We start from the raw sequence: 18,463 nt of genomic DNA, 5'->3' as shown, positions 1-18,463 counted from the left end.
AATCAAGCTCTTTGTATCATCATCTACACTTTAATTACTTAACAAACATTTCTCTGTGTGAGAAAGATTGAGCAGGTTATTGTGGTTTTTTAAGACGCAACTTTTGCTTCATCTAGAGATAGGCAATGCTCCCTGTAAGGGACAAAGAGAAAACTGAATGAGCAATAGAGATGTGACAGGCATGGGAAAAGACAATACATTTATAAAACAAATAGGGCCACCGATGACGATAATGGGGATCAAATCTTGAGATATTGACTCGGTTTATAACCACACTGTATAATAGAGCAAATTGTATGTTAATTTTTTTACAAATGGAATTTAATTTAATTAAGATGAATACAGTGTTTTCAAAAAGACAAGTCATCTCAAAATAAAATAGTGGAATAAAGTGATAAAACCAATGTAAAAATCATAAACATTTTATAAAGAACATTTAGTCGTGTAATTTAATATTTTTATTTAAAATCACCCAAATTAAAATAATTATTTCTTAATTAACAAATAATCATCAGAAGTTAACTAATTTTTACTTTATAATACTAGGTTTAAACGTTCTTAAGTATATTTTTAATCATATATGCTTATATATAAAATAGATATAGGATATATATTTACATGTTCAGAATATGATATTGTAGTTGTTCCAATGGATGTGGATTTTCAATAGAATTAATAAGTACTTTTAAAAATTTTCAATTTCAATGATATATATGTTTGATTTTTCTTTGACAAAGCATACATACATTGATAGGTAATAATATGAAAATCTTCTAAAGACATTACAAGAACATGAAAATGTAATTAAATACTCACTAATTTGTAATGATTTATGTAAAAGGAACACATTTAACTGAAAATTTCTTTTATATAATACTCCAATGAGACCGAAAACATATTAACTAGTGGAGTAAGTCTTCAGATTGATAACCTGAACTATGTAAGAGGAGAAACTTCAGGCACTAAAATATTTGAAATGCTACAAAATATTTATATAAACTATTATTTAACAATTTCTGTTTGTAGAGTGCTATACAGTAATCAATATAAATGACATCTCAAGTCTTTCTATAGCTTTGACCACATTTACCTCCTAATTTTAATTATTAATATGTTGGAGCAGTGCATAAAATTAGATTCTGATCTTCCTTTTTAATGAGTAAAAATATGTCATTCTGGTTCTCCCTCTCCACAAAGCTGGAACTGGACTCTGATTCGGGTGCTCTCCCTCCCCAAACCTGGTATGGGGCTCTGATTCCGGGGCTCCGCGTCCTCAAAGCTGGAAATGGATTCTGATTCTGGTGCTCACCCTTCCCAAAGCTGGAACTGGACTCTGATTCCGGTGATCCCCCTCCTCAAAGCAGGACGTGGACTCTGATTCCGGTGCTCCTGCTTCCCAAAGCTGGAACTGGACTCTGATTCCAGTGCTCCCGCTCCAAAAGCTGGAACAGGACTCTGAATCTCAAAGCTGGAACTGGACTCTGATTCCGGTGCTCCCGTCCAAAAAGCTGGAACCGGACTCTGATTCCAGTGCTCCCTCTCTCCAAAGCTAGATCTAGACTCTGATTTCGGTGCTCCCCATCCCCAAAGCTGGAACTGGAATCCGATTCCGGTGCTCACCCTCCTCAAAGCTGCAACTGGACTCTGATTCCGGTGCTCCCCCTCCCTAAAACCAGAAATGGACTCTGATTCAGGTGCTCTCCATCCCCAAAACTGGAACTGGACTCTGATTCCGGTGCTCCCCCTCCAAAAGCTGGAACTGGACTCTGATTCCCAAAGCTGGAACTGGATTCTGATTGTGGTCCTCCCCCTCCCCATAGCTGGAACAGGAGTCTGGTTCCACTGCAGCACATCCTCAAAGCTGGAACAGAACACTGATTCCTGTGATCCCCCTCCCAAAAGCTACAACTGGACTCTGATTCCGGTGCTCCCCCTCCCGAAACCTGGAATTAGACTCTGATTCCAAAAGCTGGAACTGGACTCTGATTCCTGTGCTCCCCCTTCCCAAAGCTGAAACTGGACTGTGATTCTGGTGCTCCCCCTCCCCAAATCTGGAACTGGACTATGATTCCGGTGCTGCCCCTCCCCAAAGCTGGAACTGGACTCTGATTCTGGTGCTCCCCTTTCCCAAAGCTGAAACTGGACTGTGATTCTGGTGTTCCCCCTCCCGAAATCTGGAACTGAACTATGATTCCGGTGCTCACCTCAGAAAGCTGAAATTGGACTCTGATTCCCAAAGCTGGAACCGGACTCTGATTCTGGTGCTCCCCCTCCCCAAAGCTGGAACTGGTCTTTGATTCTCGTGCTCCCGCTCCCCAAAGCTGGAATTGGACTCTGATTCCTGTGGTCCCCCTCCCCAAAGCTAGAACTGGACTCTGATTCCAGTGCTCCCCCTCCCCAAAGCTGGAACTGGACTCCTATTCCAGTGCTCCCCCTCCCCAAAGCTAAAACTGGACTTTCATTCCCATGCTCCACCTACCCAAAGCTGGACCTGGACTCTGATTCCGGTGCTCCCCCTCCGGAAAGTTGGAACTGGACTCTGATTCTGGTGTTCCCTCTCCCCAAAACTGGAACTGGACTCTGATTCTGGTGCTCCCCCTCCCCAAAGCTGGAAACGGACTCTGATTCTGTTGTTCCCCCTCCCCAAAGCTGAAACTGCAGTCAGATTCCGGTGGTCCCTCTCTCCAAAGCTGGAACTGGACTCTGATTCCGGTCCTCCTTCTCCCCAAGCTGGAACTGGACTCTGATTCCGATGCTTCCCCTCAACAAAACTGGAACTGGACTGTGATTCTGGTGCTCCCTCTCCCCTAAGCTGGAACTGGACTCTGATTCCGGAGCTCACGCTCCCCAAAGCTGGAACTGGACTCTGATTCCGATGCTTCCCCTCAACAAAGCTGGAACTGGGCTGTGATTCCGGTGCTCCCCGTCCCCAAAGCTGGAATTGGACTCTGTTTCTCAAAGCTGGAACTGGACTCTGATTCCGGTGCTCCCCATCCCCAAAGCTGGAATTGGACTCTGTTTCTCAAAGCTTGAACTGGACTCCGATTCTGGTGCTCCCCCTCTCCAAAGCTGGAGCTGGACTCTAATTCCGGTGTTCTCTCTCCCCAAAACTGGAACGGGACTCTGATTCCGGTGCTCACCGTCCTCAAAGCTGGAACTGGACTCTGATTCAGGTGCACCCCACCCCAAAGCTGGAACAGGACTCTGATTCCGATGCTCCCCCTCAACAAAGCTGGAAATAGACTGTGATTCCTGTGCTCCCCATCCCCAAAGCTGGAATTGGAGTCTGTTTCCCAAAGCTGGAACGGGACTCTGATTCCTGTGCTCCCCCTCCCCAAAGCTGGAACTGGACTCTGATTCTCAACGCTGAAACTGGACTCTGATTCTGGTGCTCCCCTCACCAAAGCTGGTACTGGACTCTGATATCGGTGCTCACCCTCTTAAAAGCTGGAACTGGACTCTGATTCCCTTGTTCCACATCCCCAAACCTGGAACTGGACTCTGATTCCAGTCCTCCCCCTCCAAAAAGGTGGAACTAGGCTCTGATTACGGTGCTCCCCCTCCCCAAATCTGGATCTGGAATCCGATTCCCGTTCACCCCTCCCCAATCCTGGAACTGGACGTTGATCCTGTGCTCCCCCTCCCCAAAGCCGCAACTGGACTCTGATTACGGTGCTCCCCCTCCCAAAAGCTGGAACTGGACTCTGATTCCGGTGCTCCCCCTCCACAAAGCTGGATCTGGACACTGATTACGGTGCTCCCCCTCCCCAAAGCTGGAACTGGAATCCGATTCCAGTGCACTCCCTCCTCAAACCTGCAACTGGACACTGATTCCGGTGCTACCCCTCCTCAAAGCTGTAAATGGACTCTGATTTCGGGGCTCCCCCTCCCCAAAGCTGGAACTGGACTCTGATTCTTGTGCTCCCCCTCCCCAAAGCTGGAATTAGACTCTGATTCCCAAAGCTGGAAATGGACTCTCATTCCTGAGCTCCCCCTCCCCAAAATGAGAATTGGACTCTGTTTCCGGTGCTACCCCTCCAAAGCTGGAACTGGAGTCTGATTCCAGTGCTTTCCCTAACCATAGCTAGAACTAGACTCTCATTCTGGTGCTCTCCCTCCCCAAAGCTGCAACTGCACTCTCATTTCGGTGCTCCCCCTCCCCAAAGCTGGTACTTGACTCTGATTCTCAACGCTGAAACAGGACTCTGATTCTAGTGCCTCCCCTCACCAAAGCTGGTACTGGACTCTGATATCGGTGCTCACCCTCTTGAAAGCTGGACCTGGACTCCAATTACAGTGCTCCGCATCCCCAAAGCTGGAACTGGACTCTGATTCCAGTGCTCCCCCTCCAAAAAGGTGGAACTAGGCTCTGATTATGGTGCTGCCCCTCCCCAAATCTGAAACTGGAATCAGATTCCTGTTCTCCCCTTCCCCAATCCTGGAACTGGACACTGATCCGGTGCTCCTCCTCCACAAAGCCGCAACTGGACTCTGAATATGGTGCTCCCCCTCCCAAAAGCTTGAACTGGACTCTGATTCCGGTGCTCCCCCACCAAAGTTGGAACAAGACTCTGAATCCCAAAGCTGGAACTGGACTCTGATTCCGGTGCTCCCCATCCACAAAGCTGGATCTGGACACTGATTACGGTGCTCCCCCTCCCCAAAGCTGGAACTGGAATCCAATTCCGGTGAACTCCCTCCTCAAACCTGCAACTGGACTCTGATTCCGGTGCTCCCACTCTTCAAAGCAGGAACTGGAATTCGATTCTGGTGCTCCCCCTCCTCAAAGGTGGAACTGGACTCTGTTTCCCAAATCTGAAACTGGACTCTGATTACGGTGCTACCCCTCCCCAAAGCTGGAACTGGACTCTGATTCTGGTGCTCCCCCCAAAGCTGGAAGTGGACTCTGATTCCCAAACCTGGAACTGGACTCTGATTCCTTTGCTACACCCCCAAAGCTGGAACTGGACTCTGATTCCCAAAGCTGGAAGTGGACTCTGATTTCGGTGCTCCACCTCCCCAAAGCTGGAAATGAACTCTCATTCCGGTGCTCCCCCACCCCAAAGGGGCAACTGGTCTCTGATTCCGGTGCTCCCCTCCCCCAAAGCTGGAACTGGACTCTGATTCCGGAGCTTTCTCTACACAAAACTGGAACTGGACTCTGATACCAGTGATCCCCCTCCCCAAAGCTGCAACTGGACCCCCATTCCGGTGCTCCACCTCCCCAAATCTGGATCTGGACTCTGATTCCGGTGCTTCCCCTCCTCAAAGCTGGAACTGGACTCTGATTCCGGTGCTCCCCCTCCTGAAAGCTGGAACTAGACACTGATTCTGGTGCTTCTTTCGAAAGCTGGAACTCAACTGTGATTCCGGTGCTCTCCCTTCCCAAAGCTGGAACTGGACTCTGATTCCGGTTCTCCCCCTCCCAAAAGCTGGAACTGGACTCTGATTGCGGTGCTCCCCCTCCCCAAAGCTGGAACTGGACTCTGATTCCGCTGCTCCCCCTCCCGAAAGCTGGAACTGGACTATGATTCCGGTGCTCTCTCTCCCCAAAGCTGGTACTGGACTCTGATTCCTGTGCTCCGCATCCCCCATGCTGGAATTGCACTCTGAATCCAAGTGGACTTGTGCTGGAGTCCAAGTAACATTCAAGGATTCCTCTCAGAGGACCCAAAAGCCTCCTGCGAAGTGCAAACAGCCTCAGCCCCGACAATGAGGCCACTAACCAAAACCTGGATTGAGGACAGCCTACCTGAGGTCTTTTTTGTTCCCTGAAATCCCTCGCAGCCATGGGATCCGTGGCAAGAGGTAGTTTCACCCGGCAACAGCTCAATGAAAGACCCTTTCCACAATGAGAAAGGACATGCAAATGAAATGGAACAGAGCTTAGGTTACCAGGCAAAAGTCAGACGTGGCTTCCTGCTTCTCATCCTACAGGAATTATGCAGCCCTCTGATGGAAGTCGGAGAAGAAGAGTTTCCTTGCTGGAGAATAAAACTGGAATTTACTCTTCCAAAAGTATCACAGCTGCCCAGTCATTAATATGTGATAATATTTGCAGTGGATTCCCATGAGTGTCGTCCTCTGAACTGGGAAACACTTACTGTGGAAGACTTTGAGCCAGACCCAGGAAACCCTAGGCCCTGGAGGAACAGGGAAGTCAGGAAAACAAGAGGACAGTGTGGAGGCCACATTCCACCCAGCATCAATTCATCCCATTCCCATGTGGCTCCGGGAATGAAAGCCTAAATAGGGAGCTGGCCAGAATGGGCCCAGTTTGCAATCCAACTGTTGCCTGCAGGTTGGAGTCCCCCCACTCGGGCACTGGGCCATGCTGTGGATTGCTTGCGCAATGAAGGGAATGCAGGGATGGAGTTGGAAGCACCTGCTGTGTCATCTGTGTCGTCTGCACCTTTTTTGCAGGTTAAGGTGCAGGATCCCATCCACACCTCACCAGATTGTATCCTCACCCCATCTGACCTTATTGCTGCTCACACTCTCCATCGTAGTATAAAATCCCAAGTCGATGGAGGAGTGCCCACGTCACCTTGTGGAGCTCAACCAGGAACCGAATTTGAGGTGGATTCAGGGGGACCTGCGGACGGTACTGCTAGGATCTGGCCCTCGGTTGGCCACAGGACAATGAGGCCCTGGGAGGTGTGGGTTCTTGGGTGCAGTGTGCTCCTCTTCTTTAGGGAAGAGTGTCTCCTTTGCAGGAGGAGGTGATTTGGACCCCGTTGGGACTCAGCCTGCCTCCCAATTTACCACGGATTCAGGAACCACGGAAAAACAAAGAACACAGGGCCCCACAGCCCAAGCAGAGCCACACAGATGGGCGCACCGGAAGGTGGCGTGACTCGAAAAAATAAATGCTGCAGTGTGTTAGCCACATTCCTTTCTGCTGACACCACTTACACGCTCACACAAACACATACACACACACAGCCACACACACACACACATACATCCAACACTCGAAACGCTCCCACAGAAACACACAGCCCAGCTGCTTCTGATGCTGTGTGGTTCTGCAGGAAGTCCCTCCTGGGAGACAGCAGCCCTGGGGAACCCAGGAGGGCTGTACCTAGAAATCACAGGGGGGCAAGTTTCATAAATACTCACCCCTGCACTGTCTAGGCAGGCCTGATGCATCCTGCAGATACTTTGGGATCATTAGGGATTTTGCAGTTTATTTCTGGGGCTCTGCTTGCCGTTTCTTCAGGCTGGCTCACCCCTGCCCTCTCCTAGGATCATGGGACTATCCCGTGGCTCTGCCAGATAAGACAGGTGAGAATCAAACGGGACTTGTCACCAGGCAACGGTCGCATTTACTGTGACGCGAGCCGTGGCTCACCACTCTAGCCTGGTGCCCTGAAAATGGTGCACGCACATTCGCGAGGCAGGTTCCGGTGGTGGACTCTCAGATCTGTCAGCCTGCCTAAGCAGGGGAAAATGGTACAGGCAGAGCCATGCTCATCTCGGGAAAAGGTCTGCCTGCGACAACCACTACGGGACCCTAAAAGTCTCGATCATAGGGCCTCCTTGGGCCATCTCCATTGTCGGGTCCTGCTGGAGCAAGAGGCGTTTTGAGACTGTGACGTGGGCACTGGAAACTGCTCCTTTGACTCCATTTCCAAAAGAAGCAATGTGCAGGAATCAGGTCCCATGGGGATGAAAATGATGTCTTGTGAGTTGTTGACCGAACTCTGGGTGAAGGAATCATACGTGAATCCCCAGAGGCAGGTGTGAGCAAAGGATGGCTAGGCCCTTGAGCTCACTGCTTCCCTTTATCCTGGGCCTCCCAGGGGCTCCTGCTTCTCAGCACGGCTCTCTGGGAAAAGCAGGAACCAGGATAAAGGCAAGTCCTAAGTAGAGCAGAGGTCTCACAGATAAACCTGCCATCCCACGGGGGCAGATGATGTTGAGAGAGTGTCTTACAGGACATCTGGGGTGATTGCAAGCCTCAAAAAGGTGTCCATGAGTGCTGTGGAGGAGCAATGTGGATCCCCCATGAAAGCAAAGTAAACTCAAGGCTTGCCTGGGAGAAGGGGAGGGCCTATGCTGGAGTCCAAGCCCCTTTCAAGGATTCCTGCCAGAAGACCCAAGATTTTCCTGCAAAGTGCAAACAACCCCAGCCCCCATGATGAGACCACTACTTACAACCTGGAGTTCAGTCAGCCTCCCTGAAGTTCCTTTTGCTCCCTGAAATCCCTGGTAGCCAAAAGGGATGAGGCATGGCAAGAGGCAGTCCCATTCGTTGACAGAACAATGAAAGACCCCCTGCACAATGAAAAAGGACACGCAGATGAAATGAAACAGAGCATAGATTACCAGGAGAAAGCCAGACATGGCTGCCTGCTTCCCATCCTACATGAATCATGCAGACCTCTGATAGAAGGGGGAGAACAAGAGTTTCCTTGTTGGTGAATATGATGTAAATGTTTCGTGACGTGTGAATTTATTTCACAGAGCTAAACCTTTGTTTTTGCTCAGAAGGTTGGATACACTCTTCATGCAATCTATGAGGGGACATTTCTAAATCCATTGAAGCCTATATTGAAAAACTGAATATCTGGTGATAAAAACAACAAAGAAGCTATGTCTGAAAATGCTTTCTGATGTGTGATTTCATCTCACAGAGTTAAACTTTCCTTGTGATTCAGCAGGTAGGAAACACTCTTTTTCTAGAATCTATGGGGGAACATTTCAGAGCAAATTGAGGCCTACAGTGTAAAACCAATTCTCCTGTGATAAAAACTACAAACACAGATTCAGAGAAATGCTTTGTGATGTCTGGATTTATATCACAAAGTTAAATCTTTGTTTTGATTCAGCAGTTTGAAAAGAATTTTTTTTGTAGAATCTATGAAGGGAAATTTCAAAGCCCATTGATGCCTACAGAGAAAAATGGAATATCACACAATAAAAACTTAATGCAAGCTGGCTGTCAAAAGGCTTTGTGATGTGTGGATTTATCTCACAGAGTTAAACTTTTGTTTTGATTCTGCAGGTTGGAAACACGTTTTTAGTAGAATCTAAGGGACATATCAAAGCACATTGAGGCCTAGAATGAAAAATCGAATATCCTGCGATAAAAACTACAAACAAATTATCAGTGAAAATGCTTTGTGATGTGTGAAATAATGTCACACAGTTAAATCTTTGTTTTAATTCAGCCATTTGGAAACACTCTTTTTGTAGACCCTAAGAGGGGACATTTCGGAGCCCATGGAAGCCTATAGTAAAAAAAAAACCAAATATCCCACGATATAAACTAGAAGCAAGCTATCTGTGAAAATGCTTTACAATGTGTAGATTCATCTCAGAGAGATAAACCTTTATTTTGATTAAGCAGGTTGGAAACACTCCTTTTGTCGAATCTACAAATCAACATTTCGGAACCCATTGAGGCCTATAGTGAAAAACTGACTATCTTGCAACAAAAACTAAAAGCATGCTATCTGTGAATATGCTTTGCATTGTGTGGATTCATCTTACAAAGTTAAGCCTTTCTTTTGATTCAATAAAATGCAAACACCCTTTTTGTAGAATCTGCAAAAAAAATTTCAGAGAACATTGGGAGCTATTATAAAAAACCGAATATTCCACGTTATAAACGAGAAAAAAGCTACCAGTGAAAATGCTTTGAGATGTGTGGATTCATCTTACACATTTAAACTTTTTTTTTATTTTGCAGGTTGAAAACACTCTTTTTGTACAATCTATGAAAGGATATTTCAGAGCCCATTGAGGGCTATAGTGAAAAAACTGAATATCCCTTGATAGAGAGTAGAAACAAGCTATCAGTGAAAATGCTTTGTGATGTGTGGATTCATCTCATAGAGTTAAACCTTTGTTTTCATTGAACAAGTTGAAAACACTTTTACTGTAGAATCTACGAAGTGCCTTTTCAAAGCCCTTTGAGGCTTAAAGGGAAAAATCCATTATCCTGTGATAAAAACTAAACAATCTATTTGTGAAAATGCTTTGCAATGTGTGGATTCATCTCACAGAGTAAAAACTTTATTTGGATTCAGTAGGTTTGAAACACGTTTTTTGTAGAATCTAAGACAAGACATTTTGAAGCCCATTGAGGCCTATGCTGAAAAACGGAATATCCCACAATAAAAACTACAAACAAGTTTTCTGTGAAAATACTTTGTGATGTGTGGATTTATGTCGTAGGCTTAAACATCCATTTTATTTCAGCAGTTTGAAAACACTCTTTTTGTAGAACCTACAAAGGGTCATTTTGGAGCCCTTTGAGTTCTATAGTGAAACATCGAATGTTTTGCATTAAAACTACAAGCAAACTTTCTGTGAAAATGCTTTGTGATGTATGGATTCATCTCACAGAGTTAAACCTTTCTTCCAATTTAGCAGGTTGGAAAGACTTCTTTGTAGGATCTACAAAAAAGCATTTTGGAGCCCGTTGAGGCCTATAGTGAAAAACCAAATATCCCACAATAAAAACTAGAAGAAAGCTATCTGTGAAAATCCTTTGTGATATTTGGATTTATCTCACAGAGTTAAACCTTTGTTTTGATTCTTCAGGTTGGATACACTTTTTTTGTACAATCTACAAAGGTATATTTCGGAGCCCATTGAGGCCTATAGTGAAAAAAAACGAATGTTCAGCAATAAAAACTACAAACAAGCTGTCTGAAAATGCTTTGTGATGTGGGATTTCATCACACAGAATTAAACTTTTCTTGTGGTTTAGCAGGTTGAAATATTCTTTCTCTAGAATCTACAAGGGGACATTTTTACGATAACTGAAGCCTATGTGAAAAACTTTATCCCATGATAAAATCTGGAAACAAGCTATCAGTGAAAATGCTTTGTGAAGTGTGGATACATTTTACAGAATTAAACCTTTGTTTTGATTCAGCAGGTTGGAAACACTATTGTTGTAGAATCTATGAAGGGAAATTTCGAAGCCCTTTGAGGCCTATAGTGAAAACCTGAATATCCTGCAATAAAAACTAGAAACAAGCTACCTGTGAAAATGCTTTGCAATGTGAGAATTCATCTCACAGAGTTTACCCTTTGTATTTATTCAGTAGATTATGAACTCTTGTTTTATATAATATACGAAGGGACATTTCACACCCATTGATGCCTATGGTAAAAAACTGAATATTTCACAATAGAAACAATAAAAAAATCTATCTTCAAAAATGCTTTGCTATGTGTGGATCCATCTCACAGTGTTAAACCTTTCTTCTGATTCATAGGGTTGGAAACCTACCTTTTGCAAGATCAACAAAAAAAAGTCAAAGCTCACTAAGGCCTATAGTGAAAAACTGAATATCCCACGATAAAAACTAGACACAAGCTATCTGTTAAAATGCTTTTTGCTGTTTGGATTCATCTTATAGCGTTAAACCTTTGTTTTGATTCAGCACCTTGTAAAGAGTCTTTTTGTACCATCTACATGAGTACATTTTAGAGGCCATTGAGGCCCACAGTGAAAAACTGAATATCCCAACAAAAAAAAACTAGAAACAAGCTATCAGTAGAAATTCTTTGAAATGTGTATATTCATCTCACAGTTTTAATCCTTTGTCTTGATTCAGCAGGTTGGAAACACTCTTTTTGTAGAATCTACGAGGAGATATTTAGGAGCCAATTGAGGTCTATTGTGAAAAACCAAATATCCCACGATAAAAACTAGAAGCAAGCTATCTGTGAGAATGCTTTGCAATGTGTGGATTCATCTCACTGAGTTAAACCTTTGTGTTGATTTAGCAGGTTGGAAACACTCTTTTTGTACAATCTACGAAGGGACATTTCAGAGCCCATTGATGCCAAGAGTAAAAAAACTCAATATCCTGTGATTAAAAACTAGAAAGAAGCTATCTGTAAAAATGCTTTGCGATGTGTGTATTTATCTCACAAAGTTAAACCTTTGTATTGATTCAGCAGGCTGGAATCACTCTTCATAGAATCTAAGAAGCAACATTTCCCATCCCATTGAGGCCTACAGTGAAAAACTGAATATCCCCTGATAAAAACTAGAAACAAACTATCTGTGAAAATGCTTTGTGATGGGTGGATTCACCTCAGAATTAAACATTTACTTTGATTGAGTAGATTAAAAAACTATTTTTGTAGAATCTATGAAGAAAAGTTTTGGAGCCCATGGATGAGTAAAGTGAAACACTGAATATCCTGTAATGTAAAATAGAAAAAAGCTACCTGTGAAAATGCTTTCAATGTGCAGATTCATCTCACAGAGTTAAACCTTTGTTTTGATTCAGCAAATTGGAAACACTCTTTTTGTAGAACTTACAAAGGAATATTTCAAAGCCCAATGAGGCCTACAGTGAAAAACTGAATATCTCACAATAAAGACTAGAAACAAGCTATCTATGAAAATGCTTTGCAGTGTGTGGATTCAACTCACAGAGGTTAACATTTGTTTTTACTTAGCCGGTTGAAAACACTCTTTTTGTAGAATCTATGAAGGACGTTTCAGAACTCATGGAGAAGTATATGAAAAAAGCAAATATCCTTTGATGAAAAGTACAAACAAGCTATCTGTGAAATGCTTTGGGATGTGTGGACACATTTCACAGAGTTAAATGCATGTTTTGATTTACCAGGTTGGAAAAACTCTATTTGCAGAATCTATGAGGAGACATTTTGAAGCCCATTGAGGCCAATACTGAAAAAATGAATATTCCATGATAAAAACTATAAAGAAGCTATCTCTGAAAATGCTTTGTGATGTGTAATTTTATCCCACAGAGTTAAACTTTTCTTCTGGTTCAGCATCTTGGAAACAGTTTTCTTGTAGTATCTATGAGGGGATATTTTGCAGCCCTGAGGCCTGCAACAAATAAATAAATTTTCCTTGATAAAAACTAGAAACAAGCGATCTGTGAAAATACTTTGTGATGTGTGACCATCACACAAATTTAAATCTTTGTGTTGATTCACAGGTTGGAAACACTTTTTTTGTAGAATCAGTGAAGGAACATTTTTGAGCCCATTGAGGCCTATAGTGAAAAACCAACATGCTGTGATAAAATCTAGAAACATCTATCTGTGAATTAGCTTTGCAATATTCGGATTTATCTCACAAAGTTAAACTTTTTTTTTTATTCAGCCGGTTGGAAACACTCTTATTGTATAATCTATGAGGGGACATTTCAGAGCCCATTGAGGCCTATAGTGAAAAACCAAGTAATTCTCAATAAAAACTAGAAACAAGCAATCTGTGAAAATGTTTATGATGTGTGGATTTATCTCAAAGAGTTAAACCTATGTTTATATACAGCAGGTTGGAAAAACTCTTTTAGTAGGACCTAAAAGAAGAAATTTCTGAGTCCTTTGAGGCCTATAGTGAAAAATTGAATATCCCTGATAGGAACTGAAAACAAATTACCTGTTAAAATGCTTTGAGATGTGTGGATTCATCTCACAAAGTTAAACTTTGTATTTATTCAGCAGGTTGGGAAATTTTTTTTTTGTAGAATATACAAAGGGACATTTCACACCCATGGAAGCCTGTAGTAAAAAAATGATTATTTCACTATAAAAACAATAAAAAATTTATCTCTGAAAATTCTTTGCAATGTGTGGATTTATCTCACAGAATTAAACTTTTGTTTTGATCAAGCAGGTTGGAAACACTCTTTTTGTAGAATGAACAAAGGGACATTTCAGAGACCATTGAGACCAATAGTGAAAAACAGAATATCCCGTGAGAAAAACTAGAAACAAACCACGTGTTAATATGCTTTGCGTTATGTGGATTCATCTCACATAATTAAACCTTTATTTCAATTCAGCAGATTGGAAACACTCTTTTTGTAGAATCTACAAAGGGTCACTACAAAGCCCATTGAGGTCTATAGTGAAAAACAAGGTATCTCATGATAAAAAATAGAAACAAGCTATCTGTGAAAATGCGTTGTGATGTGTGGATTCATCTCATAGAGTTAAACCTTAGTTTTAATTCAGGAGGTTGGAAACACTTTTTGTAGAATCTAACAAGGGATATTTTGAAGGCCATTGAGTCCTATGGTGAAAAAACAAATGTTGTCTCATAAAAACTATAATCAAGCTATCTGTGAAAGTGCTTTGAGATGTGTGGATTCATCTCACAGAGTTAAACCTTTATTTTTATTCAGGAGACTGAAAACAGTCTCTTTGGAGAATCTCAGAAGGTCCATTTCGGAACCATTTGAGGCTTATATTGAAAAGCCGAATATCCCATGATAAAAACTAGAAACAAGCAATCTGTGAAAATTCTTTGCGATATGTGGATTCCTGTCACAGAGTTAAACCTTTGTTTTGATTCAGTAGGCTGGAATCCCTAACTTTGCAGACTCTATGATAGGACATTTCAGAGCCCATTGAGGCCAACACTGAAAAACTCAATATTTTCCAATAAAATCTATAAAGAAGCTATCTCTGAAAATGTGTTGCTTTGTGTGATTTCATCTCACAAAGTTAAAATTTCTTCTGATTCAGCAGCTTGGAATCACTTTTTGTGTAGAATCTACCAGGGGACATTTCAGAGCTCATTGAGGCCTGCAATAAAAAAATGAATATCCCTTGCCAAAAACTAAAAACAAGCTATGCGTGAAAATAATCTGTGATGTGTGTATTCATCACACAGAGTTAAACCTTTGTTTTGATTCAAAAGCTTAGAAACAGATTTTTTATACAATCAATGAAGGAACATTTCTGAGCCCAGTGATGTCTACAGTAAAAAACCAATATGCCATGATAAAATCTACAAACAAGCTATCTGGAAATTAGTTTTTGCAATATTTGGATATATCTCACCGAGTTAAAACTCTTTTTATATACCACAGGTTGGAAAAACGCTTATTGAATAATTAATGAGGGGACATTTCAAAGCCCATTAAGGCCTATAGTGAAAAACAGAATATTTGTGATAATAACTAGAAACAAGTTATCTGTGAAAATATTTGTGATGTGTGGATTTATCTCACAGAGTTAAACCTATGTTTATATACAGCAGGTTGGAACACTCTTTTACTAGAATCTAAAAGAAGAAATTTCTGAGTCCTTTGAGAAACCTAGTGAAAAACCGAATAGCTCAGAAAAAACTGAAAACAAAATATCCATGAAAATGCGTGGAGATGTGTGGATTCATCTCACAGAGTTAAAATCATGTTTTGATTCAGAAGGTTGGAAACACACTTTTTGTAGTATCTACAAAGGGAAATTTTGGAGCCCTCTTAGAGGCCAATACTAAAAAACGTAATGGCCTATGATAAAAACTAAAAACAAAGTGTGTGTAAAAATGTTTTGCAATGTGTGGATTCATCTCACAGAGTTAAACCTTTCTTTTGATTGAGGAGGTTGGAAATTCTCTTTTTGTACAATCTACGAAGGGACATTTTAAAGCTCATTGAGGCCTATAGTGAAAAATAAAATATGCTGTGATAAAAACTAGAACAAGCTATCCATAAAAATGTTTTGCAATGTGTGGTTTCATCTCACAAACTTTAACCTTTGTTTTGACTCAGTAGGCTGGAAACACTATTTTTGAAAATCTACAAGGGGATATTTCAGAGCCCATTGATGCCTATAGTGAAAAACAGAATATCTGGCGATAAAAGCTAGAAACTAGATATCTGTCAAAATGCTTTGTGATGTGTGGATTAATCTCAGAGAGTTGAATGTTAGTTTTGATTCAGCAGGTTGGAGATGCTCTTTTTGTACAATATACGAGAAGACATTTCTTAGTCTACTGAGGCCTATACTGAAAAACCGAATATCCTGTGATAAAAGCAAGAACAATTTATCCATTAAAATGCTTTGCAATTTGTGGATTTATCTCACAATGCCAAAACTTTCTTTTGAATTAGCAGGTTAGAAAACTCTCTTTTTGTACAATTGATGAAAAGATATTTCAAAGCCCTATGAGGCTTATAGTGAAAAACAGAATATCTCATGATAAAAATTATAAGGAAACTATCTCTGAAAATGCTATGCAATGCGTGATTTCATCTCATAGACTTAATCATTTCTTTAGATTCAGCAGGTTGGAAACACTCTTTGTTTAAGATGATGGCTAGGACATTTCAGAAAAAATTGAGGCCTATAGCGAAAAACCGAATATACTGCCATAAAAACTAGAAACAAGGTATCTGTAAAAATTATTGCGATGTGTAGATTCATCTTACAAAAGGTTGGAAACTCTGTAGAATCTATGAAGGGACAATCCAGAGCCCATGTTGCATTTAATAAAAAACCAATATCTCACGATAAAAACTAGAAACAGTCTATATGTAAAAATGCTTTGTGATGTGTGGATTTGTCTTAAAATTAAAACTTTGTTTTAATTCAGCAGGTTGGAACCTTTTTTTTTTTTTTATAGAATCTATGAAGGGACATTTCAGAGCCCATTGAAGCCTATTGTGAAAAACAGAATACCCCTCAGAAAAAAACTAGAAACAAGCTGTCAGAGAAAATACTTTGTGATATGTGGATTTCTCTCACAGAGTTATACCTTTGTTTTGATTCACTCAGTTGGAAAAACTATTTTTGTAGAAACTATGAAGGGTCATTTCAGAGCCCATGGAGGAGTATATTGAAAAACTGAATAACTCATGATGAAAACTAAAACAAGCTATTTGTGAAAACACTTTGTGATGTGTGGATTCATCTCAGAGTTAAACCCTTGTTTTGATTCAGAAAGGTGGAAACACTCTTTTTGTAGAATTTACTAATTGACAATTTGGAGTCCTTGAGGCCTATAGGGAAAAACTGAATATCCCATGATGAACACTAGAAACAAGCTATCTGTGAAAAAGCTTTGTGATGTGTGGATTCATCTCACAGAGTTGAACCTTTGTTTTGATTCAGCAGGTTGGAAACACTCTTTTTGTAGAATTTACGAAGGCACACTTCAGAGCCAATTGAAGCCTATATTTTAAAAAAAAGTATCCTTTGATGAAACTTAGAAACAAGCTATATTTTTAGGATGTGTGGACTCATCTCACAGAATTAAAACTTTGCTTTGATTAAGCAGGTTTGAGGCACTCATTTTGTAGAATCTATGAAGAGACGTGTTGAAGCCCATTGAGGCTTATAGTCAAAAATGGATTATCCTGTGATAAAAACTAGAAATAAGATATCAGTGAAAATGCTTTGCAATGTGTGGATTCATCTCACAGTTAAACTTTTCTTTTCATTCAGTAGATTGGACAAACTCCTTTTGTAGAATCTCCAAAGGAACATTTCAGAGCCCATTGAGGACTATACTAAAAAACAATATCCTGTGATAAAAACTGGAAACAACTTACCAGTAAAAGTGTCTTGCAATGTGTGGAATGATCTCTCAGAACAAAAGTTTTGTTTTGGTTCAGCAGGCTAGAAACACTCTTTTTGTAGAATCTATGTAGGGATATTTCAAAGCCCATTGAGGCCTCTAATGAAAAACAGAGTATCCTGTGATAAAAACTAGAAATGCTCTAACTGTGAAAATGTTTTGCAATGTGTGGATTCATCTCACAGAATTAAACTGCTGTTTTTATACGCAAATTGGAAACTTTTTTTGTAAAATCTATGAAGTGACATTTCGAGCCCATTGAGGCCTCTGGTGAAAAACCAAATATCCCGTAATATAAACTAGCAACTATTAGTGAAAATGTTTTGTGATGTGTGGTTAATAAAATTAATAAAGTTAAACCTTTATTTTCATTCAGAAGAATGAAATATACAAAATATACAAAATAGAATATACAAAATAGACATTTCAGATCCCGTCGAGGCTTAAAGTGAAAAACCAAATATTTCATGATGAAAACTAAAAACAATCTATCTGTGAATGTGATTTGCAATGTGTAGATTCATCTCACAGGGTTAAACCTTTGTCTTGAATCAACAGGTTGCAGACACTTTTTTTGTAGAATCTACAAAGGGACATTTTGGAGCCTATTGAGAAGTATAGTGAAAAACAGAATATTTTGTAATAAAAACTAAAAACAATCTATATGTAAAAATGCTTTGAGATATATGGATTCATCTCACAGAGTTCAACCTTTGTTTTGTTTCAGAAGGTTGGAAATGCTTTTTTTGTAAGATATACAAAGTGATATTTCAAATGCCATAGATGAGTACAGTGAAACCCTGAATATCCTGTGATAAAAACTAGAAACAAGCTATCTGTGAAAATGCTTTGTGTTGTGTGTATTTATCTTCCAGAGTTAAACCTTTGTTTTGATTCACCATCAGGTTGGCGACAGTCTGATTCTATAATATGTTTAGGGAAATTTCAGGGCAAATTGAGAACTATAATAAAAAAACAAGTATTCTATGATAAAAACTAAACATATATATCTGTAAATATGCTTGGTGATGTGTAGATTCATCTCACAGAGTTAAACCTTTGTTTTGATTCAGCAGGTGAAAATCACTCTTTTTGTAGAGTCTACGAAGGAACATTTCGAAGCCCATTGATGCCTGCAGTAAA

At 40.9% G+C, this 18,463-nt stretch overlaps 2 protein-coding genes across 2 annotated transcripts in view; one reads left to right on the top strand and one right to left on the bottom strand.

Moving 5' to 3' along the window:
• Positions 1 to 18,463, top strand: part of LOC134735317 (kinase suppressor of Ras 1-like) — a 56,748-nt gene that overhangs the window by 27,821 nt on the left and 10,464 nt on the right. The window lies entirely within an intron of this gene.
• LOC134735375 (uncharacterized) lies at positions 4,841 to 7,262 on the bottom strand. Its single transcript, XM_063629866.1, has 3 exons — positions 7,123 to 7,262; positions 6,481 to 6,595; positions 4,841 to 5,842 (listed from the first exon to the last, which is right to left on the bottom strand). The coding sequence occupies exons 2-3, from the start codon at positions 6,502 to 6,504 to the stop codon at positions 4,841 to 4,843; spliced, it is 1,026 nt and encodes a 341-aa protein (XP_063485936.1). The 5' UTR covers positions 6,505 to 6,595; positions 7,123 to 7,262.

This window comes from Symphalangus syndactylus, chromosome 20, assembly GCF_028878055.3.
Source record: "Symphalangus syndactylus isolate Jambi chromosome 20, NHGRI_mSymSyn1-v2.1_pri, whole genome shotgun sequence".
Taxonomy (NCBI): Eukaryota; Metazoa; Chordata; class Mammalia; order Primates; family Hylobatidae; genus Symphalangus; species Symphalangus syndactylus.
The sequence above is the reverse complement of the archived record's forward strand: the minus strand, read 5'-3'. Positions and strand labels throughout refer to the sequence as shown.